The sequence below is a fragment of the Ahaetulla prasina genome, chromosome 1, assembly GCF_028640845.1.
Source record: "Ahaetulla prasina isolate Xishuangbanna chromosome 1, ASM2864084v1, whole genome shotgun sequence".
In the NCBI taxonomy this organism is placed as follows: domain Eukaryota; kingdom Metazoa; phylum Chordata; class Lepidosauria; order Squamata; family Colubridae; genus Ahaetulla; species Ahaetulla prasina.
Window position 1 is genome coordinate 74962947 of NC_080539.1, and position 19106 is coordinate 74982052.

The 19106-nt window shown below is 37.7% G+C and overlaps 1 protein-coding gene across 1 annotated transcript in view; it reads left to right on the top strand.

Moving 5' to 3' along the window:
- The window catches only part of RMDN2 (regulator of microtubule dynamics 2), a 36953-nt gene extending 26179 nt beyond the window's left edge, over nucleotides 1–10774 (top strand). Inside the window, exons 8-11 of the mRNA XM_058164378.1 lie at nucleotides 3521–3619; nucleotides 5436–5489; nucleotides 5616–5696; nucleotides 9767–10774. Of these exons, the coding sequence (XP_058020361.1) occupies nucleotides 3521–3619; nucleotides 5436–5489; nucleotides 5616–5696; nucleotides 9767–9820 (288 nt within the window). The 3' untranslated portion in view covers nucleotides 9821–10774. The remainder of the gene's footprint in view (nucleotides 1–3520; nucleotides 3620–5435; nucleotides 5490–5615; nucleotides 5697–9766) is intronic.
- Nucleotides 10775–19106: the final 8332 nt, after the last annotated feature.

The following is a 19106-nucleotide window of genomic DNA, read 5'->3' on the forward strand; positions in this document are numbered from 1 at the left end:
CAAGGCCGGAGAGCCATCTGTCTGGAATATTTCAATTTGGATTCCTTCACCAAAAGTTGAACTTAATGGTCTACAGGGCCCATTATAATATTACCTTTTAAAATTACAGTTATAATAACATTTCTTTTAAAAATGGTTTAATTTTAGTTTTAGAATATACTAGAATCAAGTAAAACAGGACCTTTGGGGAAAGAAAGATTATTAAGCAATATAGACCAAATTCGCATCCAAACCAAAATGTGAAACTGAAATCCTCTATATCAGTTCTTATTAGGTTTTGCAAGAAAATGTACATTGCCCCAGACAGTTCCTTTATTTTGCAATTCAGCTACAAGCCTTAGAAGCTGATTTCAGATTCCACATGGAAAATCTAGAAGCCTGTGTGCTTCAATATCACAGATGAAACTTGTTTGTGAGCCATCCATTTGTGGTATTCCAAGTGTGCATGCATGCACGCTTGCCAATAGGTGCATTAAAATGTGAATGGTTTCTAGTATATTACAGAATATACGGTATTTCCCTTTATTTTACTTTTCCAACAATCCGTATATGCTTCAGATGGATGGAATGACCTTAATGGTGTGATTCAAAGATCTCTGATTTTCCAGAGTTCTTGCTCACAGCTACATTTTATTTTTATTTTTTAATTTATTTTATTTATTTTGTCACAACAATATATGTAAGTATCATACAAAAAAAGATTATATAGTATATAAACATATATACGAGTAAATATTAGGAGGTATAAGCATATATATATATATATAGGAAGAAGAAAAGAAAAGCAATAGGACAGGAACAGAGTTGGCAGAAAGTATACCAACATCAATTGCATGGCCATGATGCCTGAAGCCCCATTCCTCTTCAGTGGCGAGGTCAGAGTCTGATGCTGTCCCAACAGTTTTAATGTAGGGCAGCTGATGTGTAGCAATTGGCTGATCTCTTGAGTTGCATTTGCCCTTCAACCCAGTGTGTTTTTAATGTGAGGTGGAGCCTGCCTGGAGTACTAGGACTGGTGCCTGGGATGGAGATTTTTACCCACTTTCAAGTTGCTTGATTTACAGATTGGTTTCATTGAGGTTCCCCATAGTGCAGAAATATTCAGGGTGCTTACGTCCACCATTCTTCTGGAAGAGCCCTCTAGCCGTGTCCAAAATGAAGAAAAGAGAAGCCGAGAGGTCACAAGCATGATGGGTGAAGTGTAAAGAAGTCATCTCTGTTTTTTTCTATGCCCTTCTATACTATGTGTAGTCTGTTGCCCAGACTATTTTAGGTAGTGTTCTTCCAGAAGAGTGGTGGACATGTTTTTAGAAATACCCTGACAGGTCAAAGAAATGACATTACAAGGAAATTGCAAAGAGAATCAAGAGTGGTCATTCTATTCCTTTGTTAGCACTTTATGAGGGATGGAGTAAAGGGAAATGAAGTGGTTCAAGGAAATGTCAGTGTTGGCAGGAAATGGTTGGGCCAGATTTAGCCTACGCCAGTGGCTCCTCTTTGAGGCCAAAAGATGAAACAGGCAGAATCCTTGTCAGTTTCACTGTATCTCACCTATATCCCAAATCAGTAAGTGCTGCAGGATAATGTCAGCAAGAGTAGCCCATAAAGTACAGAAAATTGCACTGGAGTAGGCAGAACAACACACAAACACACAACCATTAAAAGGGGCAATCATGTAAAATGCCTAGTTATTCAAAACAGCAGAAACGCACTCATTTGTGCCCAGGAACTTGAGGGCAGGAACTTACCCACCACAGCCTAAACAAGCAGGTAAGTATTTGGCATATGCCAACCTCTAAGTACATTATCGCCAACATAATCAACCAGCCATCATAGATTCTACAGCAATATATGGGTTGGAAGAACAGAGTAACCAATATTTCAATATTAGAGTATACTTTAAGCTGCCAATAATAATATAATATAATATAATATAATATAATATAATATAATATAATATAATATAATATAATATAATATAATATAATATAATATAATATAATATAATATAATATAATATAATATAATATAATATAATATAATATAATATAATATAATATAATATAATATAATATAATATAATATAATATATCAAGACGATCTGTTTTCAGAAATCTGCTAACAAGGCATATTTGTGCCATGGTTAGCTGGATATAAGAATAAGCCCCAAAAGGACTTAGAGGAGAACATAGAATACAAGCTGCAGGTAGTCCTCTACTTACAACCATTCATTTAACAACCTTTCGAAGTTAAAACAACACTGAAAAAAGTGACCAGTGCTTGCATTTATGACCATCACAGTGTTCTTGTGATCACGATATGGACTCTTGGCAACCAGCATATATTTACAATGCTTGCAGCATTCTGTGGCCACGTGATTTGCCATTTGCAACCTTCCCAGGGGACTTCCAACAGGCAAAGTCAATTGGGAAAGCTGGAGTTGCTTAACATGTGATTCGTTTAACAACCAGTTGCAAAAAAGATAGTAAAATTGGGCATGATTCAATTAATGACTGCATCGCTTAGGGATGAAAGTTCCCGCTCCAGTTGTGGTCATAAGGCAAGGATTATCTGTACAAAAAGTACAAGTCTGTTAAAAGTTTAACTTTTTCAGTAGTGAATTTGACCACATTTTTGTTACAAAGGTGTGAGAAAGGACTCTGTTTTATATGGTTTCCATCCTTTTGCAAATCATTCCAATAACTACATAAAATGTGTATTCATGATGCAGCCTATTCTCCTTGTAAATGGAATACAATCAGCCTTGTTCAGAGAAGTTTTTGGGTCCTTCCTTATCTTAGTCCAAAACCCCAAAAGCAAACATAGTAATATATGAATAAGTTGGTAGTCCAAGTGTTTAAATTCTCCTAGACTACATGCAACCATGTAATCTTTTTAGTGCAGCCCCTGTGGCCCATTTTGACCATGAAGAAAATTACAGCAGTGTGGTAATTTTAAAAATGGGCAGAATGCTTTTCTGTCAGTTGCAAGTAGAAAAAACAAACAGTGTCTGTCCCCAAATAGGCTTGAATTACTTTTAAAAATAAGGAGAAAATGTAAAGTCCAGCAAAATAATAAAAAACATATCATAGAGATCAGCGGTCCCTAAGTTGAAACTGGCACCACGAACCAGTTTCATGGAAGACAATTACTCCACAGACTGGAGGAGGGGAGCGGAAAATGAGAAGCATGGAATCTGGATCCCTCACATGACTAGTTTACAGAAGGGTTCAGGCTGCTGTGAGAATCTAATGCCTGTTGATCTGAGGTGGAGCTGAGACAGTCATGCTAGTGCCAGGCAGTCGCTGCAAATGCATATGAAGCATCATTTGCTTGCCCACCGCTCACCTCCGGTGATGCACCCCGGTTCCTAACAGGGCACAGATCAGTACTGGTCCGTAGTCCGGAGGTTGGGGACCCCTAATAGAGATATTTTTTCATTTCACTTGTCTTGATACCCAAAAACACACTAAATGATTTTTTTTCCACCTTTCCCTTCTTCCTGTTGGGGTTTCCAAAGGTCGCTCAGTTGTCTTGGATTGAGAAAAAAGTAGCTGCTGCTCTTTTTGGGACGCCGCCAACTTCAACAATACACGAGGCTTTGCAGAATTTTCTGAAGGTAGGTAAAATATTCTGTCTTCTCTCTGGCTGCCAACTGGCTGGCATTCAAGAAATTTGTTCGACAAATTGTTCTCAGGAGCTATCAAGTCAATGTTCTTCAAAAGATTTTCCAGACAGTATCTTTAGAAGAGTGACCACTCCTGTTCACCTAAGCTGAATTTCAGGATCTGCTACGTTGCTCTCTCTCTCTCTCTCTCTCTCTCTCTCTCGTTTTTTTTTTGCAATTAAATATTCAGCTCTTTGAATTCCATCCGTAGAGTTGCTTATGAGCATTTCCTGTGGGAATAGCTCCTGTTGTCATCTTTGACTAGTTAAACACAGGAAGTTTGTCTGGGCAATTTAATAATTGCTGTTTAGCACAAATGCCTTAAAGAGATTAGAGCTTTCATCTCCTTCTCTTCTTCTCCTCTGCTCCCCCCCCCCCGCTTTTGTTACTTCATTTTTTGTGTGTGGAGTGGTGTCTTCACTTTAATCCTTAGTGCTAGTTAAGAAGCAAAAATAATGCATCAAGTCTAGATTTCAGACAGTTTCCCTGTTCTTGTCTCCCTCGGATCCCTTCCTGAAAGTGATATACTGTACAAATAGCCCAGCAATCTCTATTGAATGATTTTGATATGAAAGGGTATGAAGATCATGGGAGGTTTGCAAAATGATTTTGTCTGCTCTCTGAGATCCTTCCTTCCACCTCCCACCAGTCTACAAGGTGTACTATTTCAACAGTTGGTAGAAACCGAGCAAATATTAAGTCTGTTTCTGCTCACTGAATTGACTGTAATGGTTCAGTGGTAGGTGAGCTGCTGGCTAACAGCAGCAGAAGTATCAAACCTGTGGAGGCTATATGGTGCCTACATGACTGAAATGTCTAGTTTTTGCTTGCCCCGAGTACAGTCTTTGTATGTTGCTGGCTTCAATCTTGGATGAACCACACACTATGGATGTCCGCAACCTTACTCTTACTGGCTAAGTTTTGGGAAGCTTTATTTGCTTTGTAAGAATCATGTTTTTCTGGAGAATTGGCACCTGGAGAATTGGCACCTGAGGCTTTGGCATCAGTTCTGGATGGGTGCCATACAGGGGTGAAATCTACTTACCTTCCCTACCGGTTCGGAAGTGTACACATCACGTGCGCATACTCAGAGGGTAAAATACAGGTTACTTCCTGGTAAAAACCAGGAAGTAATGACGATGGGACAGGTGGGTGGAGCCTTGAGCTGCCATCGCTACCGGTTCTCCGAACCACTGGCCGCCATTGCTACCAGCTCAGCCGAACCGGTCCGAACCGGGAGCATTTCACCCCTGATGCCATATCTCTACCATCCCTTGCCCTGCTGAGTAGCTGAGGTTATTGACTTCTACGAGGCATCATGAATCACCCAAATTTCAACATAGCAATTCCTCCGAAGCTTGGGAGCAAGTTAATTCTCCTTGATGGGAATTCCTTTTCTAAAGTCCTTCGCTCTCTTCCTTCCCTGCAGTTGGGAAGCCACATAATGCCAAAACACCTCACTTGGACCAAACAATGGCTTTTATCAATACCTTGATAAAATATCTTTTAATATTGTTCCCTGTAAAAAGAAAGACAGCAAAGTAGCAATAGAAATGAGAGCACAGTACTAGCAATGTGTATCTTCAACCATTAGCAACTCAAGGGAGATCTGTTCAGGTCCAGAAATGGAGATTGGCATTATGAAGATATAAGAGCAGTACAAAATATTTTGAAGGTTTGGGGCATGAAAGCAATAGTTAAATGGAACTATGCCTAGTATTGCTATGGCATTCTCATCTCTCTCTCTCCCTTTTGTCCTTCTACTCAGGCTGAAGAAATACATCCCAGATATTCTAAATGCAACTATATGTATTTGGCAAAGGTATGGGGCATTGCGGTCTTTCTCTGCTTTAATTTCTTTTCTCATGTTTGATTTTGAATGCAAAACAAATTTCTGATCACTAAATACCTGTTATATTTTTTTTCCTCGTCCTTCTTTCTACCTAAGTGCTACAATGATCTGGGCCAGAGGAGCAATGCCCTGAGTTACTGTGAAACAGCATTGTCCATTCTGCCAGTCACCAAAGAGGTAGGTCTGAAGGTTGTGTATTCATCTTCTGATGGAGGAAAAAGATTTTTTTCCTACAGCTACTTTCGCCACTATCTGTCAAAGTCAGAAGACGTTGACTGTCTTCAGCAGTTCTGATTAATTTCAGTCAAAGAGACAGAGAAGAAATTCTTGGTAAACTGAATTCTTTAACACTGTAGAGGAAGATCTAGAAACGAAAGGAAGGGAAGTTAGTATGTGTTCAAAGTCTTGCAAAATAAGTCATAAGAAAACAAAAGAACTTCTGATGTCCGTGATTGCAATGTTGAAAATGTGTAAAATCCGATATTATGAAATTATACTTAAGTAGATGATACGATCACAGGGCTAATGTCTTATTTGATTATGAACTGAACAATTTGTAGCAATCAGAGCTGGTGATTCTGATTGCTGTGGTCTAATTTTGAAATTATTACTATCTGATTTAGAAATTACTCTGCAGGAGAAAATGGTTAATTAACCCTATTAAGCCCACTGATTTACCATGCTTTAAAATGACTTTAAAAATTTGGGGATAAGGAATCATAGAAATTATATCTCATTGTGATTTAGTTATCTAACACTTTTAACTAGGTAATATATGCAGTATAACTTTTGTGCAATGTAGATAGAGGTTGAATGAATGAATACTATAAATTCCTTTCCAGCACTGATATGTTATTACTTAGCTATTTTTATTGTCTACTTGCAAGTATCGATCCAGCTTACATTTGAAGACATGAAGCTTTAATATTGGCCTGCAATATAAATAATATTTAGTGTTCAACTATCCTTGGGAAATGGCAACACTTGGGCCTCAACTGACTCTAAAGATAAGCAATATCATTTTTGTTTAAAAGTTGGATAAAAGAACTCCAGGGATCCCAGCATAATAAATTAGACTGGGAAAATGTATCTCAGAAGTCAGCAGTGAAACCGATGTCCATACTGTTGCCAAGAAAACCACTTGGCTGCCTCTGTGAAGTCATTAGGCGTTAAACTCGACTTGAAGAAAACTACCTTTTTCATGCTCAATGACAACATGCTGTTCTGCTACTTAATTCTAGTGAGTACAGTGCCAAGTTCTCTGATACTTCCCAACAGACAGATAAATCCCAATATTGGCATTTCTGACTTTTGCAGCAAACAGAGACCTTCTTAGGCTTGTACATAAATGCTTATATTTATTTTAAAGTAGTGTTTTTGTTGTTCAGTCACTTCTGACTCTTATTTTGCCAGGATTAGTTTCCGGTATTTTTTTTTTAAGTTATTGTAAGTTCATGCTTGTGTCACAAGTGATAGTATCTGACTTCCTTGTCTTTTTGTCAGCTTCTTTCCTTTTATTTATATTTTTTAAATCATAAAGTAAAAGACAAATCAAAAGGAAAAAAGGAAAGAAACAAAATAGAGAGAGGGGAAAAAAAACCTAAAGCTAAGAAATAGAACTTTTAGCCTTTCAACAAATAGTTACAATTTTATAGTCCTTCCCCCCTCTTAGATATTATACAAGTCCCTTAGCCTCTTACTGAATTTATATCTTTCTTAACCTTCAACCCCATAAGTCATTGTATTCTTTCTTTCTTTCAGCAAAAAATGTTTCCAGACTTTTTCCAGACAAGAAAGTTGTTGTTTTTTCCCTGATCAGACAGGTCAATGTTGCCATTTCTGTAAATTCTGACATTTTCACAACCTATTTTTCTACTGTGAAGATTTTGTTCTTCTTGCATCATTATACATCAAATAATCTTGCTGCAGTGACCATATACAAAATCAGTCTACCATGCATATTTTTCTAATTCAGTGCCCATAAGTCCCAATAAAAAGAATCCCGGGTTCTTTGCAATATCATTTTTAAAAAATTGTTACATCATTATATGAATTGGTATCCAACATTTCTGCGCTTTCTCACAAGTCTACCAAACATAGTTCCTGCCTTTTTGTCTTTTTTCATCTTTTTCATTTGCCTTTCATTTTTCCAGGTATAAAGGTCTTCTCAAATAATTTTTGTCTTCAGATTATGCATCTAAAATATCCAAAATACTTAACCTTTACCTTTATTATTGATGTTTCCAATGAGGAGGTTTTACTTCAATCAGTTTTTATATTGATGATTTGTTCTGCTTGTAGGTCAACGTGTTTTAGTAATATTCTCCAGCACCACAGTTCAAGGGTACCAATTCTTCTTAGTTCTGACGGTCTAACTTTCATGGCTGTATGTTTCAGCTGGGAAAATCATGGCCTTGACAATTCATATTGTCATTTTATTGCCATACATTTATGAGTAGTCTTCGACTTACATCCGTTCATTTAGTGACCGTTCAAAGTTACAATGACACTGAAAAAACTGGCTTATGACCATTTTTCATGTTTACAACCATTTCAGCATCCCTATGGTCACCTGATCAAAATTCAAGAGATTGGCTACTGACTCATATTTATGGCAGTTGCAGTGTCCTGGGGTCATGTGATCACCTTTTATGACCTTCTGGCAAGCAAAATCAACGGGAAAGTTAGATTCACTTTACAACTGTGTGACTAACTTAACAACTGCAGTGATTCACTAAACAACTGTGGCCAGAAAATGGGGCAAAATTCTTTTTCTCTTGGCTTGTGGTCATACGTCAAGGACTAGCTGCATAATGTGATTTCTCTGTATATTTTGTCAAAATCTGTCATTGACTTTTCCCCAGAAAGCAGATGTCTCTTTATTGCATGGCTATCCTCACCAACTCTATGCATTTTTTTTGAGCCTGGGAAGATAAAATCTTCAGCTTTCCTTTGATTTACAGACCTGCAAAGGTTGTAAATTCAAATATTGGTCACAAAATTACTGTAGTTTGTCCTTATCATTAAAACTGTGAAAGGATGCTAATTATGCTGCCATTAAATGAGGACTACTTGTCTAGGAACTGGGAATGTCTAGTTTAATGAAAAGAAGGACTAGGGGAGACGTGATAGCAGTGTTCCAATATCTCAGGGGTTGCCACAAAGAAGAGGGAGTCGGGCTGTTCTCCAAAGCACCTGAGGGTAGAACAAGAAGCAATGGGTGGAAACTAATCAAGGAGAGAAGCAACTTAGAACTAAAGAGAAATTTCCTGACAGTTAGAACAATTAATCAGTGGAATCACTTGCCTCCAGAAGTTGTGAATGCTCCAACACTGGAAATTTTTAAGAAGATGTTGGATAACCATTTGAAGTGGTGAAAGGTTTCCTGCCTGGGCAGGGGGTTGGACTAGAAAACCTGCAAGGTCCCTTCCAACTCTGTTATTATTATTATTAGATAAATATCTTATATGAATTTCTTGTTTTCAACTACACTACGAGCAAATTTGTGGGTGATATGATTATGGAATCTAAACCAGATAGAAAACGACTTTGTGCCAGTAATGTTTTGCTTAGAGATGTGTCACTTAATACAATTTCATTTCCAAAGGCCACCCAGCTTTGTGGGAGCTGAACTTGAAGTTCAAGAGCAACGAAGTGCTCAGAGGTGCAAAACAGCTGTAAAAACCAACAAAGCTGCGGTCCCTCAGAGCAGAAGTCTTCAAACTTGGCAACTTTAAGCCTGGAAGACTTTAACAGCAAAGCTGGCTGGGGAATTCTGGGAATTGAAGTCCTCCAGGCTTAAAGTTGCCCAGGTTAGAGACCCCTGCCTCAGAGTATCTGTGTTTTAACAGCAACAAAGGAGAGGGAGAAAATGCATATTAGAAACTTCAAGCCTCAGGAATGTTGGGTTCACTGAAATACCTTCAAAGGTGACTGTTGGAAGATGAAAACCTTTAATTACAAGGCATTAGAATTGTAGACAACACTTCATTATACTTCTTTAGAAGGAAATTGGAAAGGGAAAAGTATAGTGTAGTTTACAGTATAAAAGTATTCTCCTTTTCCCCTACTTTGTTTTTGTACTGCATTTGAAAGCAGAATGAACCTGTAATCCTTTCTGCGCTTTTAACAGTGAACATAATCTCTTGTTTTGATGCAGAAATTGGTGCTGGCTTCATGCAGCTCTGGGTGGTTCTTAAGGCATAATTACATAAGCTTAATTCTTTTTTTTTCTGTTTTCTTTTTAGGATCAAGAAGCTGAGAAAGTTTTAGAAACTTTACTTCCATCCTTGAAGCTTTGATGATGACACGAACACCATTTAGGTTTCTGTGAAAAAAGGCAGAGAAGACTCAAGTCCCTGTTCTGGAAGAAGCGTTCCGTTGAATTCAGAGGGATTTCAGTCCATTTTGAAGTTAGGATTTGAGGGGATGGGGAGGAATTTTAATTTTTAATGATGGCGGTTCAGTGACAAATGAGTGGACTGACTTCTCTAAGCCTGCAATTTTTGTACAAGTTACTTCAGGGCCTGCAATAATAACAGACTTACGTGCAATGTTACCAGTTCAGCAGGACAGTCTTTCATTCTGTCCATGCAACCCCATTGAGGTGGGTTTTCTGAGGCCATGTGGACCATTGTATAATGAGACTGATGTTTTGTGTGAAAAAATGCAGAAGAAAAGTGAAACCATCTACCCTTTTCCTCTGGCACTACCCTTCTCTAAGCTGAAGAAAAAGCAATTCACTCGGGATATGGCTTTATGTTTGCAACATCAAGCAGAAGAACAGTGCTTACTGCATTCCTTTTATTTTCATAACATTTATCTCCAACAAACAGGTTGCGATTCAGGATTCTTAATCAATGGTACCAATGATCTTAACCCAGGGAAATCAACCATCTTTTCTTTTTCTCATTTTTTTAATGCATAGACACAATGAATTTAGCATTTAAAATACTAATTTTAACTTGTTGGGACTCTCCAAAATGTGAAATCCACTGCTGGCAATGGATATATTTGTAGTTACTGAATGATGGGCACAATTTTGCTGAGAAGGATTAGCTAGTTGGTTTTATGCCTGAATGTAGATGTACGTATGCAGCTGAGTTTTTCTGCTGAAGAGACATGGGAGATATTATATTTCATGTTTCTTTTCTCTTGAAAAATATCAATTTTGTGGGGAAATGATACTTTGTGGATATAACTTGGTCTTTGAATCTTAAACTGAAAAAAAATAAAGACATGGTGAATTTGTCATATTTTGACATTTCTGAGCACCCAAATATTTTGGCATTTCCTTCATCTGGCTAATATTTCTCCTTGGAGATTATGTCTCTGCTACAGAAGGGGAGGAAAAGAGAGGTTGGATTCTGACTAGCACACATTTCGAAGTACAGGCTGTAGATATTATTTGAGCTCCCTGAAGCAGGAAACAGCTGACTCTCCTTCATCTTTTTTGCCAAACCAACTACCATTCACATCCAAGCTCAAAAGAGCAAGCCAAAATGTAATCTTAAACTTGTGAGACAGACGTTAGTGATTTTAGTCCATGATGCTGGGGCCAAATAGACAGACAGACCATTCAACTGTGAAATAGAAGAGTCCATGGCCAAGGAAGAAAAAAAAGTGCCCAGGAAAATGTAATTCCTGAACACCACTTGTGTAAAGTTTTAAACATTACCTATTTACTTTGTTAGAAGTCTCTTACAGTGTTAGATTGTGTTGTTCTCACACTCTTACTGCCCTACACTGAGATCATCCACATAGAAGTAAAGTTTAAAACAAAAGTACATTTTTGTTTTAAACATTTTTTTAAAACAATCTAATACATATAAGTGAGGTCTGTGATACAGCCTATATCAAATTATAATGCAACCATTAAAATTATATTAAACATGATAACATCAAACGTTATATAACAAAGTGATGTAAAATTTAAATGAATTATAGTTACATAGAATGCATTGGAAAATTGGCCCATCATCTGTGATGTTTCACAAAATCTAGCTACATATGTTGTAACAAAACTATATGAACAGCATCTGGGCATAGACTGAATCTGGGTGACCAGGATATCTATTGATTAGAGGTAGTATGAATCTAGTTCAAATGTCTATAAAAAGATCAACGAAGAATAATATGTTCTGTAATTTTTACCTGTCCAAATCACAAGGGGCAAAACCTTTCAGACAATGGTACTTTTTAGTATTTACCATCCAATACCGCAGAGGAAGAGATTGCATGACATCGGGCAAGAGAAAGCTTTCTGACAGCTAAGTGGTTGTTAGATTGATAAGTTGACAATACTATAGAAAAACTTTCAGAAATCCATTAAGGACATGGAATAGGAATAACACAATTGATGTTAACGTGATTCACTCTGACTCCAGGATAGGAAGAAAGCATGGCAAAGTGGCCATCCAGATTATTCCACTATGTTCTAATGTCTACCTGTGCTAAAAAAAGATCCCAGAGTTGGCAAAGTTAGGGTATTGCTGCTGAATTATTTGTCCTATCACATATATTTTATATAAATTTAGATTGATTTCAAATGCAGAATGTACTATCCAAGAGGCAAGGCTCCAAAGTGTGAGGGTTCCAATCTCTTAATTCACTCTCATCACCACTCCTGACATCAGATGTTCTTAAATTGGATAGAAGATAAAGCAGCATAGTAGAGGTTGGTTGAAGTGTGAGGTGAAGACCAAGCTTTGCCCCGGTTCTCCACCATGACTTAACTCCATTTGTTGCGGTAATCTGCGTCACAGCAATATTTCCACCTTGCTAGATGAGAGATTGAGAAACTTCATTTCAATCCTCTTCATAGCAAAATCCAGCACTTCTTCTTTCTCCATTTCTCCAATGAGAAGTGGGGAGAGGGGGAGAAAGAGACAGAGGGAATGGTTTCCCTGTGAAAGACTTAAATATTCAGAAATTTATAAACATTGAGTATAATTAGCTGCATGTCAAAAGTCTTATCAGAAAAAGAGGCAATAAAAGGAATTGAAGTTTATAACTTGCAATATTTAACACTTGGTGCAAAGCAGGTTGTATTATACCTGAATTTTGTGCTTTTAATGACCTCTTGGCAAAGAAAGTCTGCATGACACAAAAGCAATCTGCTGTGTCAGCTATAGAAACACATGTATCAATGCAACAATTCTCAGTTTGGCAAGACGCACTCAGAAATTACTATTGCCCCTAAGACTATAAAGAACTTACAGTCCTTTAGCTGACTTACAACCCCAAGTATATATCTTTCAACGGAAACAGAGTAGGAGTAGTGGAAGAGATGGTTAAGCTACAGGGGCAAACTATAAACAATGTCCAGTGTACCCTATCTTTCTACGGAGTTGAGAATTTATCTCAAATTCTTTTCAATGGGGAAAGCAGCAAATATCATTTTGCCCATCTAAAACCCAACAGAAAACAATAATTGGCCTAGTTACTGAATTGCTTCAAGGATATTTTCTGTAATTTATTTATCTCCATAATAAAACCATCAGTCCTCCCAAGAGAATAATCAAAACAAATAAATGCTAAATTTCCTCTCTGATGCTCCCTCTCTGTTCCAGTCTTCCACTGTTTTTCCTCCCCTCTAATCTGCTTCTTAATCGGTACCGCTGGAACTTACCATTCAAAAAGGATCAAAGAGAACTGAGGCCCACCCAAAAGCACAAGACTTTGCTGTAATTATGTCATAACCCAGTTCAGAAAATCTGGCAGAAGTGACATCCCTGGGAAGTGCTCAGGTCATTTGGACAGGGCAGCTTACATTGCGGAGACGATTTCACACTGAAGAGGTTTCAGTCCTTGCTAGTCCTAATCAACATAGAAACTAAGGTAACTGCTTGTTAATACTTTGGTCTCGGAAATTTTCAATAGTAACTCCAGCCCAAGGATCAAACCTCCTTATTTCTTCCTGTGTACCAGTTAACGCCTTCCCTCCCTGCACTCTTAATTACACCAGCATTTGTGTTTGCGGAAAAGCCAAGCCAAGCAATACAGACGGTTTCCATTATAGCACAAAACAGAAACATATGAAACCTCATGAACAACTTGCCAGCTCATTTCACTCCAGGGAGGCCTGACTGATTACTTGTGGCAAGTAATTCCCGCCATTATATATTGCCAGTAGAAAAACTGGATCGATGGATGGATGGAGAAAGTAAAGCGCTTGCTATAGGTGCTCTCCCTGTTCATTAATATAAATATTTCATCAATGTCCTATTAATATTATTAGGGCCTCTACCTTTCAATGTATTTCTGAGTATATATAATTCAAGATGCTAGTTTTAACTAACAAAGCCCCCATGGGGAATGAGATTGTCCCATCTCTAGTAACACTAGTCAGCCTGTCCCTTCTACCTGTTAGGGAAATAGTCCGAATTTCCTCAGTTCAGCAGGTGGAAGGAATAGGAATTGATGCTATGTTGCAACCCCATTCTTTGGAATAGACTCCATCAAGCTAGAGTCTAGACCTTATATTAGTCATCAACTTAGCCTGGAAAGACAGGAAGGGATGAGGAAGAAACTCAAGATTGGCCTACACTGATTTACATGTGTATAAGAGGAAAAGGGAATATCTGTCCAGCTTTTAAGACTGATGTCACTCCTTCAGCATAGACTAAACTAGAAGAAATATTAAAAGTCCACTTTATTGATATTGGCCATAACGGAAACTGAAAGCCAGGCAGAGTATTTCTTTTCTAGGTTATGTTTTTGTAACAATTGTCATGTACTACCTTTGATTCTTCAACACCTACTGATTCCCAACCTTCTCAAGAGTAGTGTACTATTCTCAATAATTATGGAGGTTAATATCTATACTTCACTTCCTAGTCAAATGGCAATGGGTTATTTTAAATTTTACTATTTTTAGGCTGTTACAATGCTTACTGCTTTTCTATTATTTGATACGTAGACTGCCTAGAGATATGACATTGTGCCAAGGTAGAAATACTGGGATTTGAATAACTACATAGCTCCTATCCATTACATTGGTAACCCTGGAAGTGTGTTTGGATTGTTGCATTGTATTCTGAGGCAAGACTGCCACAGGAGAAAATTTAAAGGCTGACACAAACTGATCCAGAATATGGTTCTTAGGTTGGTCACAGGATTTGTGTTTGAATATGTGACTACTAATTGCATTATATTCCATTTTGACTTAGGGGATGATTCAAAATGCTGGTTGGTGGCCTTTAATATCTTCAAGGTTGAAAATGAGAGGGCCATACCTACTACTGTCTTGTGTGCCTTCTACCCAGCTTAGAATGTGGTTGCTGAAAATCAGACCAAACAAACAAACAAACCCACATGATTTTAGCACAAGAGATGCATATAAGACTTGTGATAAATAAATAAATCTCATAGGAAACATACAAGATTTGTCAAACCTGCTTAGTAGTCTGACTGTATTTGTGTTAGAAGCACCTACAAAGCTAACTGAAGGGTGCTCCTGGATTGAAAGGATTTGTCGATGACTACTTAATAGTAAAAAGCAACAATAAACAAATCATCCAAGACTCCCCAAGACAATAGCTAGAAGAAACCCACTCAGATCTTATCTCCATTCATACAGCAGAAATGGCGTCATCAATTATGCATTCAACCACTGCTCTCCCCCACCGCCTCTTAAGTCTGATCCTTGGCCACTAAACATTTAAGATCAGGATGTGGGAAAAACTGTCTTTCATCATATGCACTTACTGCTTTTGAGCTCATGTTTGGAAGGATTGCAGCAATGCCAGGAATATGTTTTTTGGAGTTGAAGTGGAAGGTTGTTTCAATGGCTGGACTTAGATTTTAGAATTCCCTTCCATGTTTTTTCCCTTCCTTAATGGCCTTTCAGAAGATTTATAATGCTTTCCTTTTTAAAAAGAACATTGGGATTGTTATTGTTCTTTGATCAAATTAATCAGGTTTCAGAATTGCTTTTTAATTGCTGTTCAGTTGGGGGGGGTTGTTCCTGCTTGCTGCTATTTTAATGATGTTCTACAATTGTTAATCAGTTGTGAGCTGCCAGAAAAAAATCTCTTCTGAGAAAAAAATGGAAGGAATTCAGATAAAGTAATGAATATATTTAAAACTCAGGAAGATCTTTCTGTATGATTACTGCTGAGTTCAAGGTTGTTAAGAAATTTGAATGGGGTTCATAGTTTTTAACATAGTCTTAAGCACCAAAATAGCAAATGACAGGAAAAATATGCAGCTAAAACAGTCACTGGGGTATATTTGCTCAAAATAGGAGTAGCAATCCAGATTTAAGTCTCTTCTTAGCTAGGAAGCCATTTCTCCATTTTTCAGCCACTCGCTTAATTTAATGGAGTTAATTTAATGGAAAATAAATTATGTTCTTTTCCTTTTCCAAAAGCAAGACATAAAGTGAAATGTTTAGGGCTGGGAGGCATTGTTTTTGTATACAAGATATAACACTTAAAAGTGTTGGGGTAAGGATCTGCACTGCAAAATTCCATTTTGCATTCCACCATTCCACCAGATGATAACATTTCATATAAAAATTAGAATTAATGTATATGTATAATATTTAGACTTATTAATTTAGCTACTAGCACCCATCTAGAGGTCATCGGGGTTTTGCAACCCAGCTCTGCAAAATTGAATTTAAAAAAAGAGATTTTCACATTGGTTTTGCCTCTGGTCAAATGATAAATTCCTCAAGAATCCCAAATTTTCAGCACACCCACACATTCCCCCTAACTTTGGCTCAAAGATATCTCCCTAACCACTAAGAATACATTTTCATGCTACAGCCTTACTCACATCTCTAACACATATGTAGCTGAGACCAGCTAATTTTGGGCTTTTTCTGATCTAGAGTAGAGTTGTTTCCTTCTGAAACAACACATGCTTAGGTGCATGTTTTTTTGTTGCGGTGGTAGTGACCATGGTGATGATCCAGATGGGACTGGGATCTGGCCACCTCCTATTGGCTGTTTTTGATTTTTGCAATCATTCTCTGCTTCTTTGGTCATTGCTGACTTCCCCCTACAGCCATTTTTGTTTATGGTGATGGCTTATATTACACAAGGAGTGTGGGAAGAGCAGCTAGATTATTAAAGAGAGAAAAATGCTCTACTTGTTAGATGTGGAGGAACAAAGATTCTTACAGACAGGTTGTCCTGGTTCTACGTCGATATGACAGGCAGATCGCTTTAGAGAAGACTTGATCTGCCATTTTCTCCATTTCACATAAAGCTACTGTTTCAATGAAAGGAGGTAGTCAAGAACCACTGTAAAGTGCTGGTCAGACATCCTGGTTTACTAATTCTGCTAGTAATCCTAATTTAGCGCTAGCACTTATAGGTAGATTAGGACCATGCAAGTAGTAGACAAAGGCGTCTGGTCTATTTCCTGTTGATAACACAGCATCAGCTTTCCTAAGAAAGGGGTAGATCAGGAATTTTTGTGCAGAACTATAAAGGTGGATGTTTCACTGGCATTCTTTCCACTAGCATGTCATTGGGTCTTTATTTATTTATTTATTATTTTATTTATTTTGTCACACAGTATATATAAGCATAAGCATGAGATAACTTTACAATGTATAAGCATATATATAAGCATAAGTATGTAATAACTATATTAATTGGATATAATGAAAGGAAACAATAGGACAGGAACAGTAGGCATGCTTATGATCTTATGCACGCCCCTTACAGTCCTCTTAGGAATGGGGTGAGGTCAATAGTAGACAGTTTTTGGTTGAAGCTTGGGGGATTTTGGAAAGAGACCACAGAGTCAGGTAGTGTGTTCCAAGTATTAACAACTCTATTCCTGAAGTCATATTTTATGCAGTCAAGATTAGAGCAGTTCACATTAAGCTTAAATCTATTGTGTGCTCGTGTATTGTTGCAGTTGAAGCTGAAGTAGTCTTCGACAGGAAGGACATTGTAATAGATGATTCTATGAGTTAAACTCAGGTCATGTCGAAGGCAGCGGAGTTCTAAATTTTCTAAACCCAGGATTTCAAGTCTGCTGGCATAAGGTATTTTGTTGTATTCAGAGGAGTGGAGAACTCTTCTTGTAAAATATTTCTGGACACGTTCAATTGTATTGATGTCAGAATCAATACTCTGCAGTAAATTATTCAGACAATATTATTTGCTTCCACATTAAGGAGAAGGAACAAAGACTAGCTACGTAGTCAGAACAAATTTTGCCATCTTATTTTTGTGCTACCTCACAACACTGATGACAACACTGTGACCAGTTTGTTTTTCAGAATTTTCTTTCATTATTTCATTGGCTTCTTTCATATAAGGTTGCTTGTGTGTGTGTGTGTGTGTGTGTGTGTGTGTGTGTGTGTGTGCCTTCACATTATGGCTGACGTCTGGCAAACACCTGGACAAGTCCCTGCAGTTTTTTTAGTAAGACTTTGAAAGTGCTTTGCCATTGTCTTCTTTCTAGGGCTGAGATACAGATATTGGTTTTGTGCCTAAAACAAGCCAGAAATAACTGTTTCCCAGTCTCTAGCCTGATGCCTTAACACCAAACTGGTTGTAGCCCTTTATGCTTAGCTCTTCCCATTTTTCATATCCTTTTCAGTATAACAATACTGAGACTCAGTATCTGTTGTATGCTTGTTTTTCCCTTAGGAGACTGAATTAGTCGCTCTGTAGTAGACTATGCTTCAAGCATTCTTGTCATGCATTTCAAAAATATGACTTGGAAACAATGTACAGGATGCTAAATGGGGATACCTAAGAGAAATAATGCATTGAACAGAAAATGGTCATGGGTGGATCCATATTTCCTTTTACTCTTGCATCCCTTGAAAAGTTTACCCAGAAGGCCCAATGTTTTGGACTACAGATTCAGAAGTCTGCTTCTCACTTCTGCCAGAAGCTGAAAGGGCCAATGCAGAGCCGTCTAGGAACAAGCAGCAACATGAGCCAAAGCTTCAGAATGAGGCTGTTCAACTTGACTGAATCTCAGCAACCGGAAGGAAGCCCAGACTTTAGAGAAATCTCTCAAACAAAGCTTCCTTTCCACTTGAGAGGTTATCTTGGAAAGGAACTAATCTTCAATTATATTGTTTTGGTTGAACTAAAACTAATCAATCATCCGAAGTCAGAGGCCGGATCCAATCCAAAATCTACAACTAAGGGGGAAATCTGCTGTACATGAAAAATTAAAGATATGCTTCTACAAGCCCAGAAACTAAAACTTATTGAAGTTTTTGAGAATTAAATATATTTGCAGAGCTCGCATCATTCATCAATACCTGATTTCTGCTTTGGCTCCTCCACATTTGCAAATTTTAATTTTAATTTTGCAAAAGCATAAGGTTCCATTAAGGATTCAAGACAAGAAAAATTGTGGGAACATAAAATGGGAGTATTCAGGGAAATCCTCTCAGGAGCTTTGAATTCCCAAAAGTAAAACTTTATTGGATACACCATATTGGTACTGAAGAAACAAAACCAGCTCTGGTTTTCCCGTGCAAATGCTTGCCTAGTTAAATAATAACTTCCCCTTCTTCCCACCCCTTGGGGTTCGCATTGTCCAATTATGAGATATCCATTTGTTATGGGAACAATCCTTCTCTTTCTCCAACACCTGCAG